The sequence below is a fragment of the Engystomops pustulosus genome, chromosome 2 (assembly GCF_040894005.1).
Source record: "Engystomops pustulosus chromosome 2, aEngPut4.maternal, whole genome shotgun sequence".
NCBI classification, from domain to species: domain Eukaryota; kingdom Metazoa; phylum Chordata; class Amphibia; order Anura; family Leptodactylidae; genus Engystomops; species Engystomops pustulosus.
Window position 1 is genome coordinate 98095926 of NC_092412.1, and position 27424 is coordinate 98123349.

Below are 27424 nucleotides of genomic sequence, written 5' to 3' on the forward strand. Positions count from 1 at the left end.
ACGCAATCCCATGCAACATACACCTCATGCCACCTCAGCTCCCAAAAGACATGCAGTCCCATTTAAGATATCACAGTACAGCTACCCTTTCTTGCACACCCTCATCTCCATACACACATGTAAGCAGACAATAGTCCCGTGCACCCTCTCTCTACACGTATAATCAGACATCACTGCATATCTGCTTTCTGCAAGGTGAGGACTCCGCCCCTTCCCGTGACATCATACCTACCGGGAGCAACTCCATGGTAATATGTCGGCTTCCGCCGAGTGAGGTGTAAAAGAGCGCTGTGCAGAGCGGAAGTGTCTCTGCCGCCCGTTACTCCATTCATGTAGAGGGACAGGGGTGACAGGACGGTACGTGGCTCCTGGTGACTTTGTACACTGTGTATGTGTGTACGTAGTTACTGCAATTGGTGCTACTTCCTGTTTGTGTGGAATGTATATACCTGCTCTGCAGATTATTGCTCCTGTGCAGTTGCTGGTGCTGTTACCTGTATGTGTGTACATAGTTACTGCTCTGCAGATTATTGCTCCTGTGCAGTTGCTGGTGCTGTTACCTGTATGTATGTACATAGTTACTGCTCTGCAGATTATTGCTCCTGTGCAGTTGGTGGTTGTGCTGCTACCTTTATGTGTGTGTGGTAGCTGTGGAGTATACTACAGTATATACCTGCTGTGGCCCCAGAAGACCTACTAATGCACTACACATTTTCTGTGCAGAGTATTGCCCCTGTACTGCAGAAGAAGGTGGCTATTCATGTCTCGAGTACAGGAGCTGGCTACCATATGCACTGTGCTGGTCCCTCTATACAGTATGTATACAACAGTCAGCCTCCACATGGCATTATGTACTGTTGGCTTGTGAATTAAAAGGTGTCAGGTGCAGTATCGATGGTTGGAAGATATTAGGATATTTATTGTGTCAAAAACATTGAAGTGTTATGTTTTTAGCAGCTATTCTGCTTTACAATGTGCACAGAATACAGTGTGCTGCACCATAGAGCCTGATGCCTTTATCTTAATGTATTATTTCTATCTGTCTCAAGGGTTTAATGTTGTATTCAGGTGACTTTGTTATAAGTTGTCAGTTCATGTGAAATGTGTGTGTTTATATATAATATATACATGGTGTCAATGGCATAGCTCCTGTAAATACTGACAACAAACCCTGTATATTTCTAATTAAATTCTAACCTCCCATCAGTTACTGGCACTCCCCACGCCATAATGAAGTAGAGTGTAGGTGTAAGCCTAGGATATGATGAGCTGTATTCATATACATCACCAACCTCGGTCACCCTTGCTCGATTTGGGGAAACTCAGAACTCTGTCCCTTTTTTTTTTTTTTTTTTTTTTTTAGTAGTGATGTACCTAAGGGGGCTCATGGCTATTGTGTACTCATTATTTTGATAGATTGGTAATTCTAATATATGGCTCCAGGATAAAAACATACGTTAAGTAAAAAAAAAATAGGATGTCATTCAATGTTTTGTTTTCTTACAAAATGTGGTCTGTAAAAATTCAAATAGACAAATAGAGGTCATTCTCTGTGCTGTCCATGGAAAACAATGACAAAACACGGTGGCTATGTGACCATCCTGACACTCAGATATTTATGTACAGTGAATTAATTATAAATTCAGTTACTTTTTCCTTTTTTTTTTTGTTGTTTTGCAGGAGAAACTACTGTTGACTCAGCAAGTAGTGGACGTACCACGTCTCTACTGATAAGCTTTATCATGCCTGCAAACAAGGTTTTACAGCCAGTTTTAAAAATGAAGGTCGATGAACTATTTCTATTTTGGCTGAGTGAGACACCAACGCAGCTACTACTGAAGGACTACTTGAGAAGAATCAAAAATGGAGAAAATGTTATGCTCGAGAACCTTAATGAAAGTGGAGACGCTTCCAAAATGCAGGCTGCTAATAAACTGCTAGATAACGTGTCCTTATCACCAGTGACTTGTAGTCCTCCCTCTCGATCTCCTTCTGCTCTTCCCATTGGAGCCTTTGGCAGCCCTAGGAATGGGCTTACTCCAAGAACCCGTAGATCCAATGGATCAAGAGTGGTAAGTAGCTCTTCAAAGTATATCAAATTTACCTTTTAGCCATTGTGGAGGCTTTGTCTGTTTGTGTTTTTTGTATGTTCCACCTACTGAATTATTGGTCTATACTATAGACATACCAGAGGCGTGCACTGTTGGTCCATTTTTACAGAAACTGTGAAAGGGAGCTATAGAAACTGCGAAACTGTGTGGTCTCGGGGCTTCATTATAGAACAGTCATTAGAGGTTGGCTGAGCAAGCATGTCTTAAAATTCCTTATTCAGAGTGGGAGCCCTTTAGACAGGTACGAAACCTCTTTTATGTTAAAGCCCTCTTATGGAACCCAAAAAAACGGTTATTACCAGTTTTCTTCATTGCAATTCCTTTTTTAGGTCTGCAGTGCTATACTACAAAAGAACATGACTGGCATGATTGCTATAGATTATGCTAGAACACCTGAGCAAGCTCTATAAAGGAGTCAAGAAAAAGAAATTTTGGCAAAAGTTGTGGCGCTAATAGCCAGGAATATCGACCAACTATCCGAAATAATAATAAACCTAATTTATTATAATACTTGGGTTTATTATTATTTCGGATAGTTGGTCAATATTCCTGGCTATTAGCGCCACCTATTTTTCCAGAATTTCTTTTTCTTGATTTATAAACTGATCCCAAGCTCCTAATTTTTGGAACCTTGTGGGAAACTTTGTGGTTAGAGGCTGCTTTATTATACCAGAATCTAACAATTCCATACAGGAGGATCATGGTCCATTCCAGGTCCCCTTTCCGTGGCATTTAGTCATAAGACGAGTCGTGATCGGGTGAGTACCCCTAACAGGGGTTGGTTACATTTCTTCTTTGATGGAAGGAATCACCGAAGGTGCTGCAGGTTTTTTTTTTTTTGTTTTTTTTTCACTTTATACTGAGAAAACTATATGGCAGTCAGGAACTGGCATAAATTGGGGTATGTGATCATGTACGAGACAAACTTAGAGGAGGGGTTCCCTTCTTGGTTTGAGAAACAATAGAAGCCTATCTAAGGCTAAAAGCACAAAACTTTGACGGGTGATTAGATGCCCAGAGTCTCCCTTTTCCCATGGAACTTGAGCACCAAACAGTAAGAATTAGTTTGGTGCTGATATTTTTCAGGGAAGAAGGGACTCTCTTTATATCATGATGTGAGGAAGGAGTCCCATTCCCAGCACTGGCGTTGGTCTGTGAAATCCGCTCGGCTCATTGTCTGTAATTTGCAGGCTAGCCACTGCCGTGTGCTGCTAGCCTTAGAGTGAATATCCTTCAATAAGTACCTAAATTCTTCTAGCAGGATTGTATAGATTAGCATTAGTTATTGTAGATGGTACCAGCAGCAGGATGGTCTTGCCAGCCAGAGAATAGAGTTGTCAGACATGAAAAATGGTTGTATTCCTCCCGGAGAATAGTGTCGCTGGAGGTGTTTGGCAGCTGCTTCTATCCATCTCGCTGTTGAAATAAACATCTTGCATGTTGCGGGGGCGCTGTGAGAGATTGCTATCTCGTGTATGGCTGGCTTATGTCATTCTCCATTACTAGAGGTGGAAAATACTTTAAAAAGTGGATCATACCAAGGCTGCAGAGCCCGATACTGGTGGCCTGTGACGGGATTAAAGTTACATATGCTGTAGCTCTGTGTCCTCTACAACCATTGTTGAGGCTGCTCCAGTATAGTAATGCTCTATTTTAGGAACGCTAGTGAAATTTCCAGGATGCATTGGCATTCTTGAAAGGATTAGCTAAAATTTCATTCCGCGTCATTCATAGGCCTATGTGTTTGACAGCTGGCACCGGGCACTAAATTTAGCATCATTCATATTTTCTGAACTATCCGCCCTCTGCCTAAAACATATTAAACCGGATTGTCTATAGGCATTCCACATTACTGTCTACAAGGCAGGAGCTGGTGTGTATGGATTAGCCTTTATTACACACCAGAAATCCTCCCGCATTTCTATAAAGACTTGTAGAAAAGGTGAAGTTCATTCTAGGACACACTACTTCTGTATATGCTGAAGGATGTTGAGCTGCCCCCCATTCCCCACCCCCTCTCAGATATCAGGGGACACATGTTGGGAGTAGATAATCATTGGTAGGGATCTAGGAGCTGGGCATGGGCAGTAGATGATGTCAGCAGCAATATTTAAGGGAGTTTCAGTGGGCCGTTCCATAGGATCTGTATAGTAATCCGCTATCTGTTTGGGGTGACTAAGTGTGCATGTCCACCTCCAGTGCATGTTGTACACATGAATGTGTAACACCAGGTGGCACTAAACTAGTGAAGGAAATACCATAACTCTGCATTTCCTTGTCTCTTTTTTTTTTTTTTTTTTTTTTTTTTTTTTTCCAGATTGTTGGTTGAAACATGTTCTTCCAGAATTAAACAAACAATTCAAATTGGCAGAATGTGAATCATTTTGTCCATTGTCTGAACTGGGGGAACAGTGCAACAGGAGACGAGAAGTACAGTTTGTGACTATCTACATTCAAACAATTAAAATAAAAGCAGGTTGTCCAGTGCTGGGACTAAGCTGCTTTAATGTAATATGGTATTAAAATATATGCAAATAACCTCTGACCTGTAGAGGTATTGGGATCCCTTTTGACATGCAATAATATGGCACAATCACCCTGACCCAGTAAGGCCCCATTCACACGGCTCTAATTCTGACTAATGTGGCCTCTAGACACAAATTGTGGGCAGATCACAGCCAGAATAGGAGGGTATAGCACCTGGCCACAGTGCGGTTTTGTCCTTGTCTTTAGAAGGACACGGAGTTGAATTATTTTGGTAGAATGTAAGTGGGTGGTTTTTCTACTCTGATCCTTTTAGCTTGTAAAATCATGCCCGGTGTTCATTCTTTAGTAGTATCTGTTGGTGTAGAGGCTTGCAAGTCTTGTAAGATCGATTACCTTAAAATATTCTTCTGGAAAATGATACAGTTGACTTGTATTCTAGTTTATCACAGCTGCTATGGGACAATGGAGGAATGAGCTGACTGATATCCTACAGACAAATGCTTTTCCAGGGCTGGGGAGTCCCTAAACCAAACCTCTGAGCCCTCCATTTCCCAAATTTTGACTCCAGCTCCACCAAAAAGGTCACTTGCAGTTCCTTTTTCCTGGTCCATCTAGAAATTCTGAGATAAATGCGGCATTTCTTCTCTGCTATAGATCACAGCAATAAGGGACAGAGTAGCTTCACTACTGAGCTTGTACATAAAGTGCAGCCACATCCACCTCCAACTAAAAAGGGATCGGGGTGCACTGATGGGCCACATGCAGCCTGTCGAGCATGAGTTGCGGTCCACTCCCTACTGACAGTCAAGCGAGTGCTTCCATAACTGATGCATGCATTCATTGGTGCAGAAGAGTGGGTTGAGAAGTTCTCACTGCTCCCAGGTCCACTTCTGACCTGACTCCTGACACGGTTGTAAGCGTGGAGGTCAGGATCCAGAGCAGAATGCCTGCAGGAGAGGACCCAGGAGTGAGAAGTACTTGTCAGCTGTACTACTCCCATATCCTTTACTGCTCCAGGTCCTGACGCTGCTGCATACAACCAGCATAGGCCACAGCAGAGCAGCACATGGAGGAGAGAAGAGGAGCCCAGAAATGAGAGGATTTATTTGCTCTGCTCCTCCTGTATTAGGATGCTAATGGGGTCTCTAGTAGTATTGTTTTGCTCTAGGGGTCTTCAGTACTATTGCCTGCTCTGAATTGCTGGGTTGGTATTTATTGCTGTACTTTGACATTTATAATTTCTGGGGTGGCATTTTGTGCTGTAATGTGGTTGTTGGTTCACCTATGCTGCTGGTTAATGATGCATCCCCTTAAAGTTGATCAGTATGACATTATGGCCCTTGGATCAATAAATGTTTCTCACCCCTGGCCTTAATTCTAATTTATCACAACTCCAACTCCACAGCCCTGTTTCTGTGGGCTCGCACGGCCGAAGCTGACTGATCCGAGCCAAAAATTTGCACATTTTCTCCACATATAACAGAATGCATAGCAATTCAGAGAAGATTCCACCTACATCTAAACAAGATATTATCTCTAAATGCATTGAGGAAGTGTAAGAAAAGAAGGATTTCGAGTGTGTGTGTGTGTGTGTGTGTGTGTGTGTGTTCCAAGCAATTTTCGGTTCTGATGTAGAGAGAAAGCTTATTACTCTTTCGACCCAAATTTAAGAATTGGTTTTTCTGCACTTTGGACCTTGGAGCACCAAGCAGATGCCTCAGTCTGTATAGATTTTAGTTAATTTGTTTTTTTTTTTGTGGTTGGTTTCTTCTATGTTCAATCTTGGATAATACATGTACATGGAATGTGTGATGTGGGCTGTCACATGGGGGGGAGATAAATAACTTGCATGTCTTCACTAAAAATAACCCCCAGCTTGACAGAGTCTGTCAGTCTTCACTAAAAAAGAACGGTCCAGCACACATACTGCTGGGCAATAAGTCATTGTCCAGGAAACGGATGTATTTCTATTAGTTTTCTTGTATTTCATACATACACTATTAAATTGCACTAAGCATGTTACACTTTTTCTATGTCTGGTGTACATTTGTCACTATTGTCAGCTGCAAATGGCATGTTTTCAGTAAATTTGGGTACTTTTGGTATGTCTATAGTCATTGTATCTATGCTGCCGTTTCTCAGCAAGTCTAGGAGCCTGTCTTCAGAGATGTGACACAGTCCTTCTTACTTCATCTATTTACTTGTCTGTCTTGAAAAATGAAGAGTTGTGCTCTTTGTTATCAGAATAGTTTATGGTTAAACAGAATTTGCTGCTTGGAGAGCAAAGGAGCGAATTCCTAGAATGTGAATGGGGTAAATCCTCTCATTACACTCCAGCAGTGCTATGTACGGCCTATGTATGAATAGGACACACGTACAATGCTAATAGGACAGGAGGAAATCTGAGCCATGAAGACCTTTACTATTGGACTTTATATTGACAAGGTATGTGGAAGGACCGCCGCTGTTCTAATCACTTTGTAGGGTTTTTATAGTCAATGTTCTTTCATCTACGATTTGCTTTTAGATATACATATGTTTTGTTTTATTTTAGCAGCATAGTGACACTATATAAATGTAGTTTTCTTCTTTCCTATGCTGGGGCTTTGTGGAATCTGGGTGTCCCCTGCAATCTAACCAGGTGTACTGTGACTTATGGCTCTAGTGGGGTGACCTGCTTTCCTGGCCATACACCTTTTGATAGCTGTTAACCAAACGCTTATCTCTCAGTGTTAATCTAATGTATGGACAGATTTAGAACAGGTTGAGCGTTGAAATATTACTTCTTTCTTCATGGAACAGTGCCACTCTTCTCTATAGGCTGTGAGTTGTATAGAAACTTGGCCAATGATTTACTTATTGTGATCAATTTGAACCATGGAAAGGATGTCATTTTTGGGATCCAATTGGTATTCGGTGATTAAAAGTAAATGATCTTGTGTTTGATCGGATACGCTTCCCACGCTTTCAGATGGGTAATGTTTTTGTACCTTAACCAGGTCAATGTAGAATCAATGTGGTGTATTAAATAACTGCACTGTCCTCTCTGGTTTATCAATTGCTGCATATTTGCTGATGTGATAGAGGCCACATTAAAGGGACCTGGAATGTAAAGGCACTGCTGGGGTCTTTTCTGTATGACGCTTGCTAGTCCCTGCCCCCATTTGTGACTGTGAACTCCTCTACTCTTCTATCACAAGAACCTGTCGGAGAGCAAAGTGTCTGGAATGTCTTTTGTAAAGGGCTGCCCCCTCCCCATGGGGACAGTACTAGCAGAGTCTCTCGCTGGCTATGTGCTAGTCTCTGTCAATGTATGGACCCAGACAGTGCATCTGTCCTGCTCCTGCGTTGCTCATCCCTTCTAGAAGTTGCTGCCTAAGCTTTGACTTTTGAGGATTAAAGGGATTGCAGCTCTGCTCTTCTGGAAGCTTTCTTGGTCTCTTCCATTTTTATATGAAATCTGGAAATATGAGGATAAAGGAGATCTCTTTGAGGCAAGACCCAGATCTGAGGAAGGAATTGGCATTATTGGCTCGTGGTTGCGACTTTGTTTTACCTTCCAGATTTAAGAAGCGGCTGAAGGCTTTTCAGCAGGTTCAGGTCGGTTTGCTGACGGTTGCATGGTGTGAACTTGATCTGAGTTGAAGTTTTTTAGTCATCTGCATGTTCTATTTAACAGTTTTCTGTGCTTTCTCTGACACTAGTGATGTTTTTCTACCCTACAGATAAGATTGTTTCTAATCTTAAGAGGTAGAAGAATCTGTAGAATGAGCAGAATGTTTATGGTGTGATCAGATAAACCTGCATACTATAGCGCATGTAGTTGTACATTGTACTAATGTCTTCTGCATGGTGCACGATTCTTGTATCTGCACTCTTCTCAGAACGTCATATCAAGGGAAGATCTGTCTAAAATAAACTTTCCACATTTTCTTATGTGAGATTGTATCTGGTGCCTGCATGATCTTCCATTGCCATAATAGGACACAAGTTCCCTTCCACTATTCAGACAACAGCTGTCAATGTGGGATTTTGTGATACTGTGTGAAATTTCCACCACTCCCTCTAAGATCTGATGAGCCGATGTTAAAACCTAAACTTGTATTCATGTAAATTTTTCCTTTTTGCAACAACATATGATGGTTTAGCTTTTTTAATAGAACTATACAACAGTAAACTTTTATTGTGTGTGTGTGTGTATATAACTGTATTTAATAGCAGGACTTGGGGTTGATACAAGTGACAATAATCTGTCAGTGAGTTGCCATCGGCACAGGCCTCCGGAGAATATGGTTCATGTTAACGGCAACCTGTATTCTGTGAATCGACTTCTCAAAATGTCATAACAAACTACAAATTATTGTCACAGCTGCTCCCAGAATGCCATTCACAGAATACACGCCATTAACACTTGATCAGTCTGCAGCAATGTTCAATGACCGATAATCATGCAGCCCCTGGATACGCAGCAGTACTGCTTTCTTTATTGGTCCCAATGACGCTCGGCAATTTCAGTCAGCTCCATAGAGATTAATGGAGTAAAAAGGTCATGCGCGCCTATCTGCTCCATTACAATGACTGAGCGACGAGGGGACCCCATCGGACCCTTCATTTTTGTGATCTGTGGGAGTCTCGTCACTAAAACCCCCATGATCAGCAACTTGGGGCCTAACTTGTGTTCGTGGGGAAAACCCCATTAACATGCAAACTTCACCTAGTGCTTCTACAATACAGCTGCATTAAAGGAGTGTTCACATTTCAGCAAATTTAATGTTATTTTTTTGTATTATAAAACCTTCTCCAATTTTCCTCAACTCTTCTACTTTATCTGTGTAGCAGATTATTGCTAGTAGCACGTCCTCTATAATCCTAATACTAGGTGTGCTAGAACGTCAACGTTTTTCTTTTTTTACGTCTGGATTTCTGTGTAATTTTGGTACTTTGGAGATATTTTATACTTGGTTCTTGTTTATAAATTTTTTTTTTTTTTTTGTTTTCTTTTTCCCTCCTGTATGGGGGTAACATTATTGTTTGCACTTTTGAAACAAAACTGACCATCAGATGCTTGTAAGAAGTTAAGAAAAGTCTTTTTCCTAATGCTCTTATCCTGTGTATCTTGTCCTAACATTCCGTGCATTGTGGTGTAATGTTCTACCCTCATACATATCCCATTATTCAGTGGCTTAGTTGGTAAAGCTGCTGAGTGACATGTTATATCACTATGGATGAAAAGTCCATACAGTCCTATCGTAACTGTGGATAGTGGGATTCCAGGTTCAGGGTTCATTTGAATGCATTAGAGCAATGATTCCCAAACCCGGAAAATTCTTGTTCTAAGGCAGATGTGGCTTTTCTGATGGCTGATCAGCAGACTGTGATGTTACGTCCTTTGTCACATCTGGTGGCAATCCTCTCTACGACCCAGGCAACATCGCTTAAGCAGCCGAGGAGACTGCTGCATGGAGTGCAGGAGTGGTGTGTATTTTGTTTTTGTTGTGGCTACCTATCTACTGGGGGGCACGTGCATATTGTATGGCTCTCTCAGAATTGCATTTTAAAATATGTGGCGTTCATGGCTCTCAGCCAAAAAGGTTCCCGACCCCTGTTCTAAGGAAACCCAACTTCCACTCTTGCCTCAAAGGAGCCAGATTCCCAGTTCTGTATTGTAGCCACGTTGTGTTGAGCGCTGTACCAAGCATCTTTAATGGTGTAGTAAATTATTTTGAGATATAGATGGATATAGATATACACCGTATATACTCGAGTATAAGCCGAGACCCCTAATTTTACCACCAAAAACTGGGAAAACCTATTGACTCGAGTATAAGCCGAGGGCGGGAAATGGATTGGTCACAGACCCCCCACCCCCCTCTAGTATACAGCGCTGCCCAGCCTGCCCCCAGTAGTATACAGCGCTGCCCAGCCTGCCCCCAGTAGTATACAGCGCTGCCCAGCCTGCCCCCAGTAGTATACAGCGCTGCCCAGCCTGCCCCCAGTAGTATACAGCGCTGCCCAGCCTGCCCCCAGTAGTATATAGTGCTGCCCAGCCTTAAAAAAAAAAACAAAAAACAAAAAAAAAACTTATATACTCACCCTTCGGTGGCCCCGATCTGCAGCGCTGCTCCCCAGATGTCGCGTGGGTCCTCTTCTGGCTTCCGCCGTCATCTGTACATCGCGCTGGGCGCCGCCATTGCTCTCTCCCGGGCGGCACTTAGTATGACGTCCAGCGCGATTTACAGAAGACAGAAGAGGAGCCGGGAAGCCAGAAGAGGACCCGCGCGGACATCGGGGGAGCAGCGCTGCAGATCGGGGCCATCGAAGGGTGAGTATATAAGTTTATTATTTTATTTTTTTTAAGTGTTGTATTTTAACTTGTGACTCGTGTATAAGCAGAGGGGACGTTTTTCAGCACATACAATCTTAAAGAACACCGGTCACCAGAATTTTACCCTCCTAACTAACAATGCCTGCTGGTAAAGGGTTAAAACTACAAAACATGTAACCTAAAATGAGTTGCCAGTGAGACACTGTACCTTTTAATTACAGCTGTTTTCTGAAATGCTAATTTGCATAGTTGACTTTTATTCAGAATATGACTCTTGTTTTCTCTCTGGCTGCTAGTGAACCATACCCCCTTATTTTGACTGAAGGCTTTGTTTCTACAAATATCCGGGCATGTGCAGTACTGAACAGTGATTTGCATCTGCAAGGTTTCAAACCCCTTTCCTGGAGCAGTGGTCTTACCAAAGAGCATTATTTGCATACATGGCATGAAACCTCCCATGACCAATTATGGCAGTGGGAGGGCATCATAGGAAGTGGAAATACAGCGTTAGTTTTCAATTAGAGCTACTATAAGGGGGAATCTATCACAGCTTTTCAGCCCTTCAAAGCGATATAACCATTATGTAGCTCTTTCTTTACTCATACCTTTTGATTCCATTTCCTGGATCAGTATTCCACCAAAATAAATTTTTAGAAAAAGCCCTTATGGGCTTAAAGGACACCTGTCTTCAGGTCTGTGTCACTAGTCCTGTCACCACTACCTGTTGGAGCAGCTCACAAGGATCCCATCCCAGCCTTTATCTAGTTATTTCATACATTATTCATTGTAAAATCATCTATTCTTTATCATGTAAATGAGGCTGGTCACATGGTCAGAGGCAGTGATGTCACCCCTGTTCCCCCTCCCCTCTCCTCCCCTCCCCCTGCTCATGTCTGTGTGTAATGTATAGTAAAGCATGGCTAGTGTGTGTGCTGCATCTGCTGACATGCTGCATCCTCCTAATATACAGGTGAGAGACACAGACATCAGCTACACATGAATCTGACATGTTCTGCTGTAACATGGCTGCAGCCTGGAGCTGCTGTATCTCTCCTATACACACACACATGCACACACAGGCTGCAGGGGGCGTGGCCACCAGCACCAGGAAGCACATCATTATACAGGCTGTCAGTCAAGCACTGGGGGTGTGGCTGTGCCTCCCACTCATGAATAGAGTGGACAGCTTGAATATGCTAATGACTCATTGGACATTTCACAGGTCATTTGCATACAGCTTTAGGACCTCATTGCTTAGGTTTACAGGCATGTAGAGGGACAATGAAGGGATAGAGGCAATGCTCTCCAATGGCAGTTTATGAAAATATATTTAGTTTAGGGGGGTTATTTTGCATGACAGGTTCTCTTTAACTCTTTTTATACCCCACATCCTGCTTCAGATATGCCCACCTCCTCTTCTGAACCTTCCTTTTGTTCTTACATGGAGCCCAAAGTTTGTAGAGATAAAAAGCTATGAGGGATTCCCTTTAACCACAATGCAAGTAATCACCATTTCTAGAGGAACCTGGGGTTCATGACTCAATCTGTTTTCAGACCGTATTTCTAGTTGTCTTGGATCACTGTCCTCAAGTTTCCAACCACACACTTTTCTTTATTGCTTGGACAAGGAGCATTAACACCAGATGTCATCTGTCATCCTATGGCCTACCATGCAGCTCCAGATTTAAACGTAAACCCTAACTATTGGGAGCAGCATGGGACATGTCTACATGACCTTGGCTCCTAGTCATGCAACCCATATATTTAGTCACTTGAACAGATTTCTTTGGTCCTGTTACTATATAAGAAACTAAGAAAATCCTAATAAAGACTTAATAAAAGATGAGAATGCATAAGTCTGTTACTTCAAAGCTTTCCAGAGTTGGTCCTGATGGGTGTTTTGCCAATAAAAACAGCTCGGTTTTCTTCTATTTTTCGAACTGATAATGAGACCTTTTTCATGTGATCTAGCAGATCTTTGATGTTAAAGTCGAAATAGGAGATTTGCAACAAGTAATTGATTGTACTCTCCCTGAAATGGTTCTGGGAGGAATAACATGGGACAATTGGGTGTCGGTAGTTGTGGAATCATGGGATGCTTTGGCACAAGACGCTGCTCGGTACATGGAAACTTCTAGCTTTGCATGCTTCCCATCTTGTTATACTGCACTTTAAATTGAAACTTCCATGTAAAGAAATGAATCTATTAGTTTTAACTTCATGGACTGTGTATATCTAAAGCTGTATGGGGCAATCACCGGCCTGCAAGTTCCTATGGTCACTTGGTGTCCGTTGCAGTCAAACCCCTAGGGGTCCACAATTTTGTAGAAGACCGCTGTTGTAATGGTTTAATTGTTTAATGATTGCGTAAAAACTGTCTACAAGCCGTTATAGCGCATTTATCAAAAGTGTGTCACAAATTTATTTCACAAGTTTGGTGCATATATCTGGCATAAGCTAAGAAAAAGAGGTTCAAGTTACAACTAGACAGTCTCAGCTAATGCCAGGCTTCTCATTCAGCATCAGACTCTCATCAATCTCTGGCATTTTTAGACGGTCTACTATAACTCTGCACCAGTTTATCCAAAGGTTTTTAAAAGTAATCTGCTCCAATAATATACAGTTAAAGTAAAATTACTGATATGAATGACTCCTATTCAACAGTGTCATGGAAAATTTTAAGTTTTGTGTTTTTTTTTTTGTTTTTTTTTTTCCTTCAATTAGATACAACCAAAGCGAGAAGAACCAAGGACTCCTACCTTAAGCCAGCACATTCCAAAATTCTATTTTCCCAAAGGATGTCCAAAAGCCAATGTTAATGTGGATAGTATCATTGCCAAGATTGAGAAGGCTTTTTCTGCTCTTCCTGACGAGCGGGCTAGTCTTGAAGATATGAGCAAAGTAGCTAAGGTACTTTCATTATTATTTGTTCAAATCCTTATAAAATGTTAATTTTACGAAACATACATGCCGAACCTTTATGGAAAGAAAGAAATCTAGTGCAAGTCTGAAACTAGCCTTGTTTAAAAGGGGATTGGGACTCCTGGAATCTATTAGGGCCTGGTGGCAGGTAATCTCTGGGTGTGGGTGAAGCATGGTTTTCTTCCAGATAACTGGTTTTTAAAGCCTATCTTAATGTTCATATTACTTGAATTGCCAGTTCCTTCCACCCTGTTGCAATAAAGGATGTTACCATACCAAAATTTTCAGTGATAGGTTAAGTGTATGTTATAGAGCAGGAGGAGTTAAGCAGATGGATTATACAGGTTGGGACCGTGGAATATCTCATGAAATACACATCTCATTGAAAAACTAAAGATCTACATGTGAAATATTTTAAAATAAATTCAGTGATTCCAAACTCAAAAATATGCAACTTAAAAATCTTAAATGGGTACCCCTTTTATTGCAGATTACATAGAAAAAGTAAATGAATTCAATCCAAGTCATTTTCATTAACCTATGGCGCTGTAACTGGAAAATCAAAATTGGTAAAAAAAAATGTTCAAAAAGTGGATATCTTGAGAAATGCACATTTGGATCGAGAAAATCAAAATTGACGAATATTTCTTAAAAATTGATCCAATGACCTTGTATTGTCACACCACGGGGGCGGTGTTGGGGATTGATTAATGTTTTGTTTTTTTGTTTTGTTTTAATGTGGAATCTTCATTTTGCTGAACCCAGGAATAACTATGTGGACTGCAGTTTTCTGTTCTCTTTGGGGACTGGTTTAATGTGAAGCTTGAGTGAAGTGAACCTGGAAATGGAGTTTCCATTTAAGATTTTAACCCCTTCCCGACATTTGACGTAATAGTACTGCATTGTGGGAGGCGCGTTCCCGCAAAATGCAGTACTATTACGTCAAACTTCTGGCCCCTGAACGGAGCCGGGGCCAGAACCTGCAGGTGTCGGCTATATATTATAGCCGACACCCGCCTCTAACACCCGCAATCAGAGATTTTTCCGATCGCAGGTGTTAACCCCTAACACGCCGCAGTCGCGCTGACCGCGGCGTGTTAGGGGCATTTCACAAGAATCGGACCAACTGATTCGTGGGGGGGGGGGGGGAGGTTCGTGGTTCCGATCCCCGCGTCCGTATCAATCCGTACAATAACTCAGAAACATTATTGGGACTGCTTGGTGAACGCCTTAAAAACAAAACTCCAAAAAACTCGCCAAAAATGTACATTTTTCATAAAATCTCTTCACAAAAGAGATACAAAAACAAATGAGATTTCCTCTATATTAGTTATTTTTCCAGTAAAATTGTAAAAATAAATGAAAAACTATGTAAATGAGATATCACCGTCATCATAGTGATCTGTAGAATAAAGAGAATATAGTATTTTTAGTGTACGACCCCCAAAAAAAAAAAAACAAAGGAAACCAAAATTGACAATTTTCTTTTCACCCATACATTCAAGAGTTAATAAAATCTCATCAATAAGCTAATGACCCACTAAAATGAAATATTTGTAAAGTGCATCTCCTGTCGCAAAAAATAAGCCCTTATATGTCCAAATTGCCAAAAACATAAAGATTGTATAGCCAATAAAAAGTGACAATGCATAATCTGCTCTGAATGGCGCAGCTTCCCTTCCATGTCCTGGAGTGTGCCCATACAGCAGGTTACCACCACATACGGGGTATTGTTATAACCCCTGTAAAACAATTAAAGGGTTGACAAACTTCATAAAAGTTGTTTTACGTACGTTGAGGGGTGTAGTTTGTATAATGGGGTAATTTATGGGGTTTTACTTTTATTTAGGCCTCTCAAAGTGACTTGAAACCTGAGCAGGTCCCTCAATAGCAGGATTTTGCGTTTCTTATGAAAATGTGAAAAATCGCACCTAACGTTCAAAGCCCCATAACTTCCTACAAAAATGAGAGGATGCATAAAAAACCATGTCCACATAAAGAAGACATTCCATTAGTTATTAAGTTTTTTTTTTTTTGCTATTTTCACCAAATATCTGATTTTCTCGTAAATAAATGCAAAACAAACCACCAACATTTTTTAAATAACATGAACTACAAAGTGTCACGAGAAAACAATTTTAAAATCCCTTGGATTTGTTAAAACGTTTCAAAGTTATAACATTTATAGTGATACAGGGCAGATTAGAAAAAATGGGCCGTGTCAGGAAGGTGAAAAGTGGCTTCGGCGTTTAGGGGTTAAAGTTGTCCCCAAGCTTAGAATTGGAAAGATTTGTGAATTTTTTTTATTTATTTTTTTTTTTGCATGTATATATTTAGGTTTTTGAGCAGATGTGTATTTTGTAAGGCATTCCACAATCCCAACCTTTTTTGTTTCACCCTGTATAGTTTTGTGGTTAGAAAAAAAAAGTTCCAAATAGGCAACTTGTACTAAATCTCTGTTCCAAACAGTAGGCAGCCATAGCAGGCAGTGTATTGGTGGAACTGGGTGTAGTATTAGCTTTTGTAATAAAATATATATTGTCCATAGGTGAATTAAATAAGCTGTTAAGTACAGATAGTTATGTCTTTATTTAAACATCTTAAAATAGAAAGGATGTTACCATTTTTAACTGCGGAGCTGGGACCTACCTTTTTAATTCATCTATGTAGTTTCACGGCCGCGATCCAGGCGGCCTGGTCTTGAGCTTTGAGCTCATATTAATGGGATTCGGCTGAATACGTTAATCAGACGAGCTGTGGAGGTTCACACAAAATGGTCCATGTTGTATTACCTCTGCTTTGTGGGTTGCCCTGCAGTTTTACGGTGTGGCGTTGTGTTTTTAGTGTTGGAGGATCTTGTGTTTGGACCTTCATGCACGTTGTTTAACATTTTTGCTGTGTACACCACATTTCCTGGGACAGCGTACAAGACAAATGCTGCTCGTGTGATTCTTTAGAGAATTTAAGAGCTCACTGTGGCCTGTCTTCTATCATTGCCTTGTATTACAGATTGCCATTTCCACAAGGCTATATATGGCCATCTGGGAAGGTTTGTTTCGGCCTCAAGGTTTACACTGCATGACATGCTGCCCCTCCATGCTTTCTTGTACTATTCAGAAGAGGCTTGTGTAGTTTCCTGCAAAATATTATTAAAGGGGATGTCCGGAGGTTGAAAACTCTTACGTTCATTCAGCAGCTCAGCTGTATAGACATGAATGGAGCTTGGTTGCAATAACTTGCACTGCTCATAAGTGGGAGCGGTTTTGGAAGTAAAGTTGCCCCATATTTTTTTTAAACCTCTGGACAAACCCCTTTTAAATCGAATTGTTAACTCCATCAGATGCAAGGAAATCTCTCTGCAGTGCACTTTATTCTGTGAATGCCTGGTGTCCCTGCACTGACGTCACAGCTCTATAGGCACAATCTCCTCTTACCACACACATCTGTATATTTTGTATCCCAAGGCTTGTGAATGTCCACTTTACTGGAAAGCACCGTTGTTTTATGCAGCTGGCGGCGACAGGACCGGATATGTGTCAGTGCACAAGTTTGTGGCTATGTGGAGAAAGTAAGTATAGTTTTACAGTTTTCAAATACAATAAGAAATAAACAAGTTGTCTGCGTTAAATGCCATCCTGTCACCATGAAAATGTGTAATCTACAGGCAGCAAGATATATAGCGGGTATAGATAAAATTGATGTATAACATTCTGTATACCTTGACCTTTTTATTTTTTTATATATATATTTATATCTCTGCCCTTCCTGTGCAGGGTATATATAATTGTGCCTTTTAAAAGGGAATCTGTCAGCAGAAAATAACCTCATAAACACCTGCCAGTATGTTGTAATGCAAATGAACACCTTCCAGATGATCCTTCCTTTGCCCAATTAGGCGGCTTCATCCAGAAAATATTCTCTGTAATTGGTTGTATAAGGTCACGGAGGCATAGAGTTCACCTCTGAAGTCTAGCTCTCCCTGCTACAGAATACGCTCTTCACTGTATTTGATGGCCCTTCGTCCAGGAATACAGGTAACCAGCTCTTTTGGTTTCCAGATTGTGAGAGCATGACTTCTGTACTAAACTCTATGCCTCTCCAACTTTACTTTTTGAAGTGCAATGTCACTTGGTTATAGAAGGTCATAGAGGTATGTCCCTTGTATCCCCAGACACCAGAACATCCTCTAAAGCAAAGCGGAATATCCATGGGAGGGAAAGCTTGACCTCAGGATTAAACTCTTTGCCTCAGTGACTTTATACTACCATCTTGCATCTCACTTCAAAGCAAATTTTCTAGATGGGCCATGAAAAGTAGAAGGTGTGGAAGATGTTAAGCTGCTTCACAACATACTGGTAGTGATTTATTTATATTTCTGCTCACAGGTTCTCTTTAAACTACCGCTTCATTAGGAGAGCACATGGTGACCTTGTTTTTTAGTATTTTCAGTTTTCTCTTTGGGATTGCCTCTTGTATTGTTTAAAGCGTAACTGTAAAGTTAGATATAATAATTTGGTAAAAATCTATGTGATTTCCCCTTTGGGGGGAAAAAAAAATAGAACGATCCCTACTTTGTGCTGCTCGCCCTTTTCTTTCCAAGGTTATGGCATTTTCTGTTCTGAAAGTGTTTGACAAAATTCTTTCTCACCAGAGGTGAAGTGGGTGGAGACTAATATCTGTCAAGCTGAGGTCAGGTAGCTTGCCCACAGATCCCATAATTCCTTGTTCTCTCTCAAAGTAATTTAGCATTAAATCCATTTAGTTTCCCCACAAGTAAATCCACTGAACAACGCACATAAAAGATGGAAACTTCCAGGCTAGTCACTATATACATCACATAAAGGAGCAGGGAACATGTAATAAGTGGTAGAAATCATTAATAAAGTGTATAGCCTGTGCAGTGTGAGCGCTAAGGGTTAATAGCTTATCTGCACAGTGCACAAAGTGCAGATGACCAAAAAGGGGGAGGAGCAGCATGAGGTGCAGGGAGTGACAAAGTTCTGTGGAATCAGACTGGAATGGAGGGACTGATAAGGAACAGGGGAGATTTTGTACCTCACTAGTCTATTCAGGAGACATATGTATCCACTGTCTGCAACACATCCAGCTCTGCTACATACAGAGAGAGAGAGCTCTGTCACATGACCACCTCCTCTGAGCACAGACCAGCAGCCCCTCCCCTCAGTAGAGTTTGTTTATTCTACAGACTCCAGGGCTAATCAGCGCAGGCAGAGGAAGCAGCTACTGAGGGGTATAGCAAAGAAACTGCAGGGTTTGGGTAACAAAGATAATAATCAGTTGTTTTGCATCCGAAGAGTTGTTGATTTGTGGGGGGAAAAAATCCTTTACAGTTCCTCTTTAAGCTACGTTGGTCTTTAGTTCCCATCTTTATTCCTTAGAGTGGGTTTCAGGAATGGCGTGAAAAAATCCGAGGAACATTTCCTCTCAATTATGTTCTCGCCCACTATGATCCACCCCTGCTTTTGACCTCAAAAACTGCATCTGAAAAAAGCTGAACGTGTGAATGCGCCATCACTCTGTATGGATCCAGACCAATTTTTGGCAAAATAAGCTAGCTGTAGCCTGCCAACAGATGGTGTGGCACCAGTGCAATACATGTCCTCAGCATTGACTTGCTCCCAAACGGCCCATTCCTGCCTGAACCCAGTGTTTATGGTTCCCACCAGGATTTACTCCGTTGATTGGAAAAACCCCTGGGAGAAGAGGCAAAATAAAAATTGTACTTGCCCTGACCCTGCTCTCGCAGAGTGGTCTACAGTCTGAGTACACTCACAGCTAAGCCACAAGCATTGCCCATCACATCCAAAGATGTCACTGTTTTCACTCGTATGATCTTTGACTTTTGAATCCTCTTTTAAGAAAAACTGCTCAATGCTGTCTTTTTATTTAGGGTGTTGCAGACTTGTCATGATGATGCTGCAAAGTTTATGCAACTATTAGCCAAGCCTGGCTGTACTTATTTGGAACAGGAGGATTTTATACCTTTCTTACAAGTAAGCATGTTATGATACGCTATGGACGTTTGCTCTTCATGTTAGGCGCACACGTGAAGTACAGGTTTTCTGTATCTTGGCAGCAGCACAACTACATTCATCCCTAGTTATTTTAATTGTTGATTACTAATATATCAGTGATTGATGAGTAAAGGGTGAAAGTCAGCAGCTATACTCAATACTAGGATACAAGATACCTGAACTTGACTGGCTTTTTTCTTGCTTTACATAAAGGTAATCTCGCTTTACTTTGAACAATATCAATTTGGGGCTTACATGATTTGCTCTGTTGTCCTCTAAACCAAACAGAATGTGTAGGTACCAGAACTGAGTGCATTGTGGGAGCTTAAGTGACAATTGCAGATTTTGCATTAGTCAGAGTTACATCTGACTGCTGAGTCTACATAAACTGAACAAATGACTCAACACCGCTCCTCATCTGAATAGAAAGGAAGACACAATAGCACCAAAACCAAACTCCAAACGGCTAGCTTTACTCACTTATCACCAGGGCTGGACTAGTGCTCTTTTTTATTTGAGATCTGTAAAAGGGGCCAGACCTAATTTTCCTCGGCCCGCTTTCCATGGCTGTTCTAAAACTAGAAAGATATTGGCAAGAGGGCAACAAGGTCCTTGGTTACAGATCTGTTGTTTAATACCGAAAGATATTTGGAGCATAACTTATGAGGTTTGGTGAATTTAGGATTACACATAAGTTTTCAGGATACCCCATTATACACAATCTTCCTGAGGCCTCTATCACACAGACGTATGAACGAGTGTATGTAGTCACACCGGCCAGGCGCCATAGGAGTCTATGGGGACATATGTCTGTTGGCATACATCCCCACAGCATCCTTGTGAAAGCAGTCTTAGATGCTAAAACTGCTAGATTGTTGGGACACCTTTCTTATTTAATGTACAGTTTCCCCTCACTTTTTTTTACAGGATGTGGTGAACACTCACCCTCACTTAACGTTTTTACAAGAAGCTTCAGAATTTCATTCACGGTACATCACAACAGTAAGTAATGTTTCCCTAAGTAATGGGTCTTAGGCCTCATTCACGCAAACCTATGCTCAGTGTAGGAGGGCAGGGGTGAGCTCTCTTCTCCCCTCTCCATTGAAAGCCGAGTGGCCGTCTGTTTGGTCACGGTGTGGCGAGATGGCACATATTGACCTCTCGGTGCCGGGTGCCATAGATTTCTATGGGGGGCGCTATTTGTGTATCCCTGCATGTTCGTGTGAATGAGGTCCAGGCATGAAATTGCTTTTTATAGCCATAGAAATGTTGTATTCACACAAACATTGGTGCCATATTGCTGGGGTGGTTTTTTGTTTGTTTTAACCTTAAAGGGAATCTGTCATCAGAAATTGGCCCAAAAAGCCAATGTTCTTTTTCATGGCCCCGTGTGGTGGCAGCATCCTGAAAATCAATTTTGATGTTAGATGTATACAGTCAGGGAGGCAGAGAGTTTAACACTGAAGTCATGCTCTTCCTGCCTCTGAATACCACCTCTCATGTGATTTACATCATGCGCTGGACTTCCGGAGATCTGATCAATGAAGTCCCTGGACACAGGACCATCAATTACAGTAAATGGGGTGTTCTAAGACAGAGGAAGCTTGACTTCAGTGTTAAACTCTCCATGGGTTTCCTTTTAACCTTGTCGATCTGCTCGCCAGTGACCACCGTTTCAAGGGGTCATCTCTACAATGTGCTATACTGACACTATATAAAAATGCACTTCTTATAATAAACTGACTTCCAGAACGAGTGAAATAAGAAAAGTGCAAGTTTCTCCACTTATCAGATGGCCTTGTAGTAATTGGGTTACATGCTTCCCATAGTGCTCTATTGAACAGGAGATTCGCTGATATGTCTCCTATATCTTTGACTCTGTGTAGCTGACCCTAAGTAGCAGCAGGATGGTAGACCTAACATTTATATGGCACCAGCATATGCTGCAGTGCTTTACAGATAATGGGGTTCTCTTTCACAGATCGTGAAGATAAAATAGGGCACAACAAAGCAATAACAATAGAGGCCCTTTCAAAGTTGAACACAATTTGTGTATCACGCTGCATAATAACTTTTGATATACTATTTCTAGGTAGTTCAGAGGATATTCTACATAGTAAACCGGTCATGGTCTGGTCGGATCACGTGTGCAGAGCTCAGGAAAAGTAACTTTCTGCAGGTGAGTATGATCTATATATGTAGAGGTGATCAGTGGACAGTTCTGGTTCTGTGCGTTTTACACCAGTATTCTACTCAGTATTTTGCATTAGAAACATGAGTTAGATTCAAATCACTGTTTTCAGTTTATTGTAACGATTTGTTGGGAGGATTCCTGTTGGACTGCACCCCCTGAAAGCAGGGGAAGGTGGGAACATCAGCAGCAGCCAGTGATTTGCTGCTGTCTGTTCCGGGTGTCTCCCATGTGATGTAACGGTTACATCACCCGGGAGACTCCCCCAGAGTACGCTCCGCTGAACTCATAATATGCTCTCCAGCTGTAAGTAGGATGGGAAAATCCTGGCTGCTCCGTCTTTTCTACCACTGGCTCCTGCTGGACACCACGTATACGAAGTAGATAAAGGGAAAAAAAAAAATCTCTGCCTGCCAATGTAAGTCCTATGGACTCGTTTCGCATATATATGCCATAGGCTTTGTACGCTCTAAGCATGTACAAAAAATCTAGAAGTGAACCTAGCCTTAGCCAGCATTGCTGTCTGCAGCCCTTGCAGAAAGTCCAAAAAAATGTATTTTATGAAAGGGACATGCATAATTTATTAGCGGACGGAGCCAAGGGGGCACTGTCGTAGGCCTAAGCACCTCTGGCTCATTACCATAAGTAAATTTATATTAAATTTAGATGTCCTTTTAATTAACCACTCAAAACGAAATATATTTTCATAAATATTGTCCATCTACATGCCTGTAAACTTGAACAATCAGGTAGTAAAGCTGTATGCAAATGACCTGAGATGGGTCCAAGGAATCATTATCATACTCGGTAGTCCAGCTTATTCATGTATAATGGTGTCACTCATGATGCCGGCTCCTCTATCTGCTTCATGGTGCTGGGGGCCACTCCCCCTACAACCTGTGTGTATGAGATACTCCTATACACATGACTGACAGCCTGTAGTAGTTGTAACAACCTGACATGCAACTACTCCTATACATTACCTTTGTAGCTGATGTCTGTGTCTCACATGTGTGTGGGAGAAGAGAACATGTCAGGTACTTGTGTAGCTGATGTCTCCTAGATGTGTATTAGGAAGATGCAGCATGTCACACACACTAGCAATGCTTTTACTATACATTACACACAGACATGAGCAAGGTGAGGACGGGGGAGGGTTAACAAGGGTGACATCACTGACTCTCTCCATGTGACCAGCCTCATTTACATAATAAAGAAAATATGATTTTAGAATGATTGATTATTTTATGAATTGACCAGATAAAGGCTGGGATGGAATCCTTGTGAGCTGCTCAAACAGGTAGTGGTGACAGGAGTAGTGTCAGAGACCTGATGACAGGTGTCCTATTAAGAAATGTGATTGCTATTGTAGCTCATCGATGTATAACTCCTTGTATTTTCAGCATGTGTCCCTGCTAGAGGAGGAAGATATCAACCAGTCAGCAGATTACTTTTCATATGAACATTTTTACGTCATCTATTGCAAGTTCTGGGAGCTAGATGCTGACCACGACTTGTACATTGATGAGCAGGACTTATCCAGACACAACGACCATGGTAAAATAATCCCTTACTGTACTTTCTCTATCCTTCCAGTAGTCTTGTATTGTGCTTATAAAAACTGAAGCGGAGGGGAAACTTTCTTCTGTATCAGGGTCAAGATTCACTGTCCAGTAGGAAAATGCTAACCGATTTGAAGTATATAGATGAGATTATATTCCACTTTAACTACAATTTAGGATTAATTTACTAATGTTCACTCTTTACCCACAGCCATAGCAAGTAGAATCATTGAAAGAATATTCTCTGGAGCAGTTACTCGGTGAGTATATTCTTTTTATTTATTCCTGTTCTTATCGCAACATAAATTCCAAGATATTCTTAAACCAGTGTTCAAATTTTATATGTTGCGCAAAGTACTTGGATCCATTTAAAGGAAATCTGTTATGGTGAAACCACCCACAGGTCATTCATGAACCAGTGGCTTAGCATCCCAAATTGCCTGTAAGCTGTGTGAGAAATCAGTAAAAAAAAAAATAAGGTACAGGTACAGCGCATACGCTGGGGCATTATCCTGGCTTCACTTGCTGCATTGCGAGAGGAGCAGGATCTTCTGATGTGCCTCATTGGAGTCACATATAGATAAGTATAAAAGTTTATTTTAGTTTTTTTTTACATTTTTCTCCACGTACGGTCTTCAAACAAGTCTATTTGGGACCCTAAACCACAGGTCCATAAGGAACTGTAGTTGGTTTAGGGTCCCAAATTGACCTGATGGGTCCTCTTTAAACCTCTCACAGGGATTAGGAAATGTGAGTCAACAGAACTGATGAAATGGCATAAGGCAAGTCCACCCTTAACTTCTGCAGTTTGTTGCAGCAGTATTTTATATTTCCCCTATAGATGACACAATCTGCCCTTCTATACATTGACAAGGAAGGTGAACGAAGCAGTGTCTGCAGCTGTGACCTCCAGTGCATGGATTTCCAATTGGAAATGCAAAGTTTATAAAAATATGGAAAGGGTCAGGATTTTGATAGACTAGTTACTTCATTTTTAAACTACATCTACAATGTGAAGTAACTAATATGTAAAATCCCTGTTACTGTACAGGGACCACCCTCTGTCTATTTTAGAAGTGCAATCCCCCCCCCCCTCCCCCAATTACATTTTTAAGCTTTTTATCTTTGAGCATTTGATAAATTGGTGGTTTTCTCTTGATAAATTACTGGTTTCTGCATTTATTTTATTTTTCAGTGGTCGAAAAGCACCAAAGGAGGGGAAGATTAGCTATGCAGACTTTGTGTGGTTTCTCCTATCTGAAGAGGACAAAAAAACACAGACAAGGTGAGTAGAAGATCTGTAGGTTTCTGAATGCATGTATGTATGTTTTGTATTTGACACTTGTTTTGGCTGTGATTTTTCAGCATTGAGTACTGGTTTCGCTGTATGGACCTTGATGGAGATGGAGTGCTGTCCATGTATGAGCTTGAATACTTCTACGAGGAACAATGCCAGAAGATGGAGAGCATGGCTATTGAGCCCTTACCATTTGAGGACTGTCTGTGTCAGATGTTGGATCTTGTAAAACCTCAGTGTGATGGTATGTGTCAAATTCAGATTAAACATTTTGACAGTGTTCAGTGGTGTAGAAGAAGGATGTGTCCTCCTTTTACCATGTGTGTATAATTTTGTTATGAAGTATACCACTGATATCTGATAATGCAGAGTTGTATACATTGTACCCAATATTTCTACATGTGCCTCCCTAGAATAGCACCTTGACAAGGGTTTTACTAGTATGTTACAATATAGTGTTGTAACAAGACATGGAAGCACCTTACCAACTTGGAGCTAACATAAGGATGGACGATCCTTAACATTCTGACAATGTTCTATTCTCCATAGGTAAAATAACACTCCACGACCTGAAGAAATGCAAACAAGCAAATCTGTTTTTTGACACTTTCATAAATCTTGACAAATATTTGGACCATGAACAGAAGGATCCATTTTCTGTATTGCGTGTAAGTAATGAACAATCCACAACCTGTATAAAGATGTAAGGCTTCGGTTTGTCTGCTCTGACGCCAGTGATTATCCTGCAGGTTGGGGAAAATGAAGGACAAGAACTTTCAGACTGGGAAAAATATGCTGCTGAAGAATATGCCATCTTAGTAGCTGAAGAAGCAGCCACAGAACAGTGGAATGATGGGTAGGAAGAGAAATAATGTTCACGGGTTGTGGAAAATGTATTGTTTCATTGATCCTTCTATATGCTCCTTCATACATTTACTATTAATGCCAGTAATACAAGTCTAACACAGAAAGCACATCAACTAAACAATTTCATAGCCTCTGCTTTCTGGCTATTTTTTTAAAAATAATTAACTGTTTAATTTAAAGACTTCTCTTTAATTGATAAATATAACTTTAGAGCTTGGATCATGTTAAAGTTATATTAAGGATTTGGGCTGTCCTTTGGCTCATACACACAGTCATGGTCTACACAACCCCATGTGTGAGACTGACCGGGCCCCAAAGCTCAGCAGGTCCATTCTCCTGCCAGAGTTTGGACCACACATGCTGACAATGTACATGTTCATGTACAGGTAAGCTAAATCTTTTCCAGTAATACATCCTGCTGCAATTTCACCTCTGCATGGAAAGAAAAGACTTCCATCAGGGAAACATGAGGGATCTGCAGAAGAAATGTTGGTCTCTTGTAGATAATCTAATACTAGTACACAATGTGTGAAGTGAACACACAGATTTTGTATTGGGCCTATTTTATCAATATTTTTCTATGTCAGGTATGACGCAGAATTAAATACGTTGGAGACGGATGTAGTGAATGACAAAACCTATGTAATGGATAAAAGATCTTACTTGGATATGGCCTCTGAAGAGTCAAAAGTGGACATTGAGGAATATGATTATGAAGATGACTTTGAATGAACTGAATAGTAAAACAGAGAATCCTGCAGCTGGCCTGCCATGTGTATCTGCTGTGGACAGCACTTTATATATGTAATATACAATAACTTAAAACAATCAAAAGTGACTTAAAAAGCAATGATTTTTTTTATTTATTGCTAAACTATTTATTTATGTTGATCACATTTACTTTGCTGTGCGTTGTTGAGTCCTGCATTTCAATAATCTGGACGTGTTCATATTTCCATTGTATGTTTATAAGTTTCGCTAACCAATACTTAAAGGACATCTCCACCCCTCATACCTCCCATGCTTGGGGTTTTTCAATAACTTGTAAGGACTCTTGAGCTAGCTGTCTGCCCCTTGCATAGAAGGGTGTCTCTTTTTTTTGTGTTGCATTTTGTCCTAGTCGTGCCTGTGTATGCTGATCCTATGCTGAGCTGTTTGCTTAGGCAGCATATACTATAGAACCTATTTGCTTTGGTGTCGTTCTTGTCACATTCCATTTTGTAACAGGACCCATCAATGAAAGACTTTTGTTGTATTCTCCAGAAGAAAACGCAACTATTTAGTAGAGTGCCTTTAAATGTACATATGTAAATTCAGGCATTTTGTTCATTTTATTATATTACTTTGGATAAAACTACTTATGTAAATATTTGCTGTGTAGAAAAGTTTAAAGACTATGAATTTAAATATTGTATTTTCAAATAAACTCTATTTTGCACACAATGTTGTAAAGTTTTACCAATGTTTTTTCAGGTGTGTTGTATGTTTCAGTCTGTGTGGCTGGCATAAAACAGTGAAGCCTAGGCCTGTTTTTCCTGAAAAGCTGGCTCAAAGCAGACTGGACCACTGGGCATATCCACCTGCTTTCTCATACCATGACCGTGTTTATCCCTCCCCACTCTCCACA

The 27424-nt window shown here is 40.9% G+C and overlaps 1 protein-coding gene across 4 annotated transcripts; it reads left to right on the forward strand.

The window, feature by feature from the left end:
• Positions 1-225: 225 nt before the first annotated feature.
• LOC140118143 (serine/threonine-protein phosphatase 2A regulatory subunit B'' subunit beta-like) lies at positions 226-27240 on the forward strand. Of its 4 annotated transcripts, none has more exons than XM_072135643.1 (14): positions 226-248; positions 1681-2072; positions 13648-13833; positions 17310-17413; positions 19757-19859; positions 20808-20882; positions 21973-22059; positions 23475-23628; positions 23845-23893; positions 24829-24918; positions 24999-25174; positions 25480-25598; positions 25680-25786; positions 26385-27240. In XM_072135643.1, the coding sequence occupies exons 2-14, from the start codon at positions 1743-1745 to the stop codon at positions 26527-26529; spliced, it is 1725 nt and encodes a 574-aa protein (XP_071991744.1). In that variant the 5' UTR covers positions 226-248; positions 1681-1742; the 3' UTR covers positions 26530-27240. The 4 variants fall into 4 exon arrangements, with proteins under 4 accessions (XP_071991744.1, XP_071991743.1, XP_071991742.1 ...); XM_072135642.1 differs by having other exon boundaries at positions 233-357; XM_072135641.1 differs by lacking the exon at positions 226-248 and adding an exon at positions 746-815.
• The last annotated feature ends 184 nt before the right edge of the window (positions 27241-27424 follow it).

Coding starts and splice junctions, on each gene's coding strand:
- LOC140118143 (XM_072135641.1), top strand. CDS start 761: ATGTCTCGAGTACAGGAGCTGGCTACCATATGCACTGTGCTGGTCCCT. Junction 13,834..17,309: donor ATATGAGCAAAGTAGCTAAG/GTACTTTCATTA, acceptor TTGTATCCCAAG/GCTTGTGAATGTCCACTTTA. Junction 24,919..24,998: donor GACAAAAAAACACAGACAAG/GTGAGTAGAAGA, acceptor GTGATTTTTCAG/CATTGAGTACTGGTTTCGCT.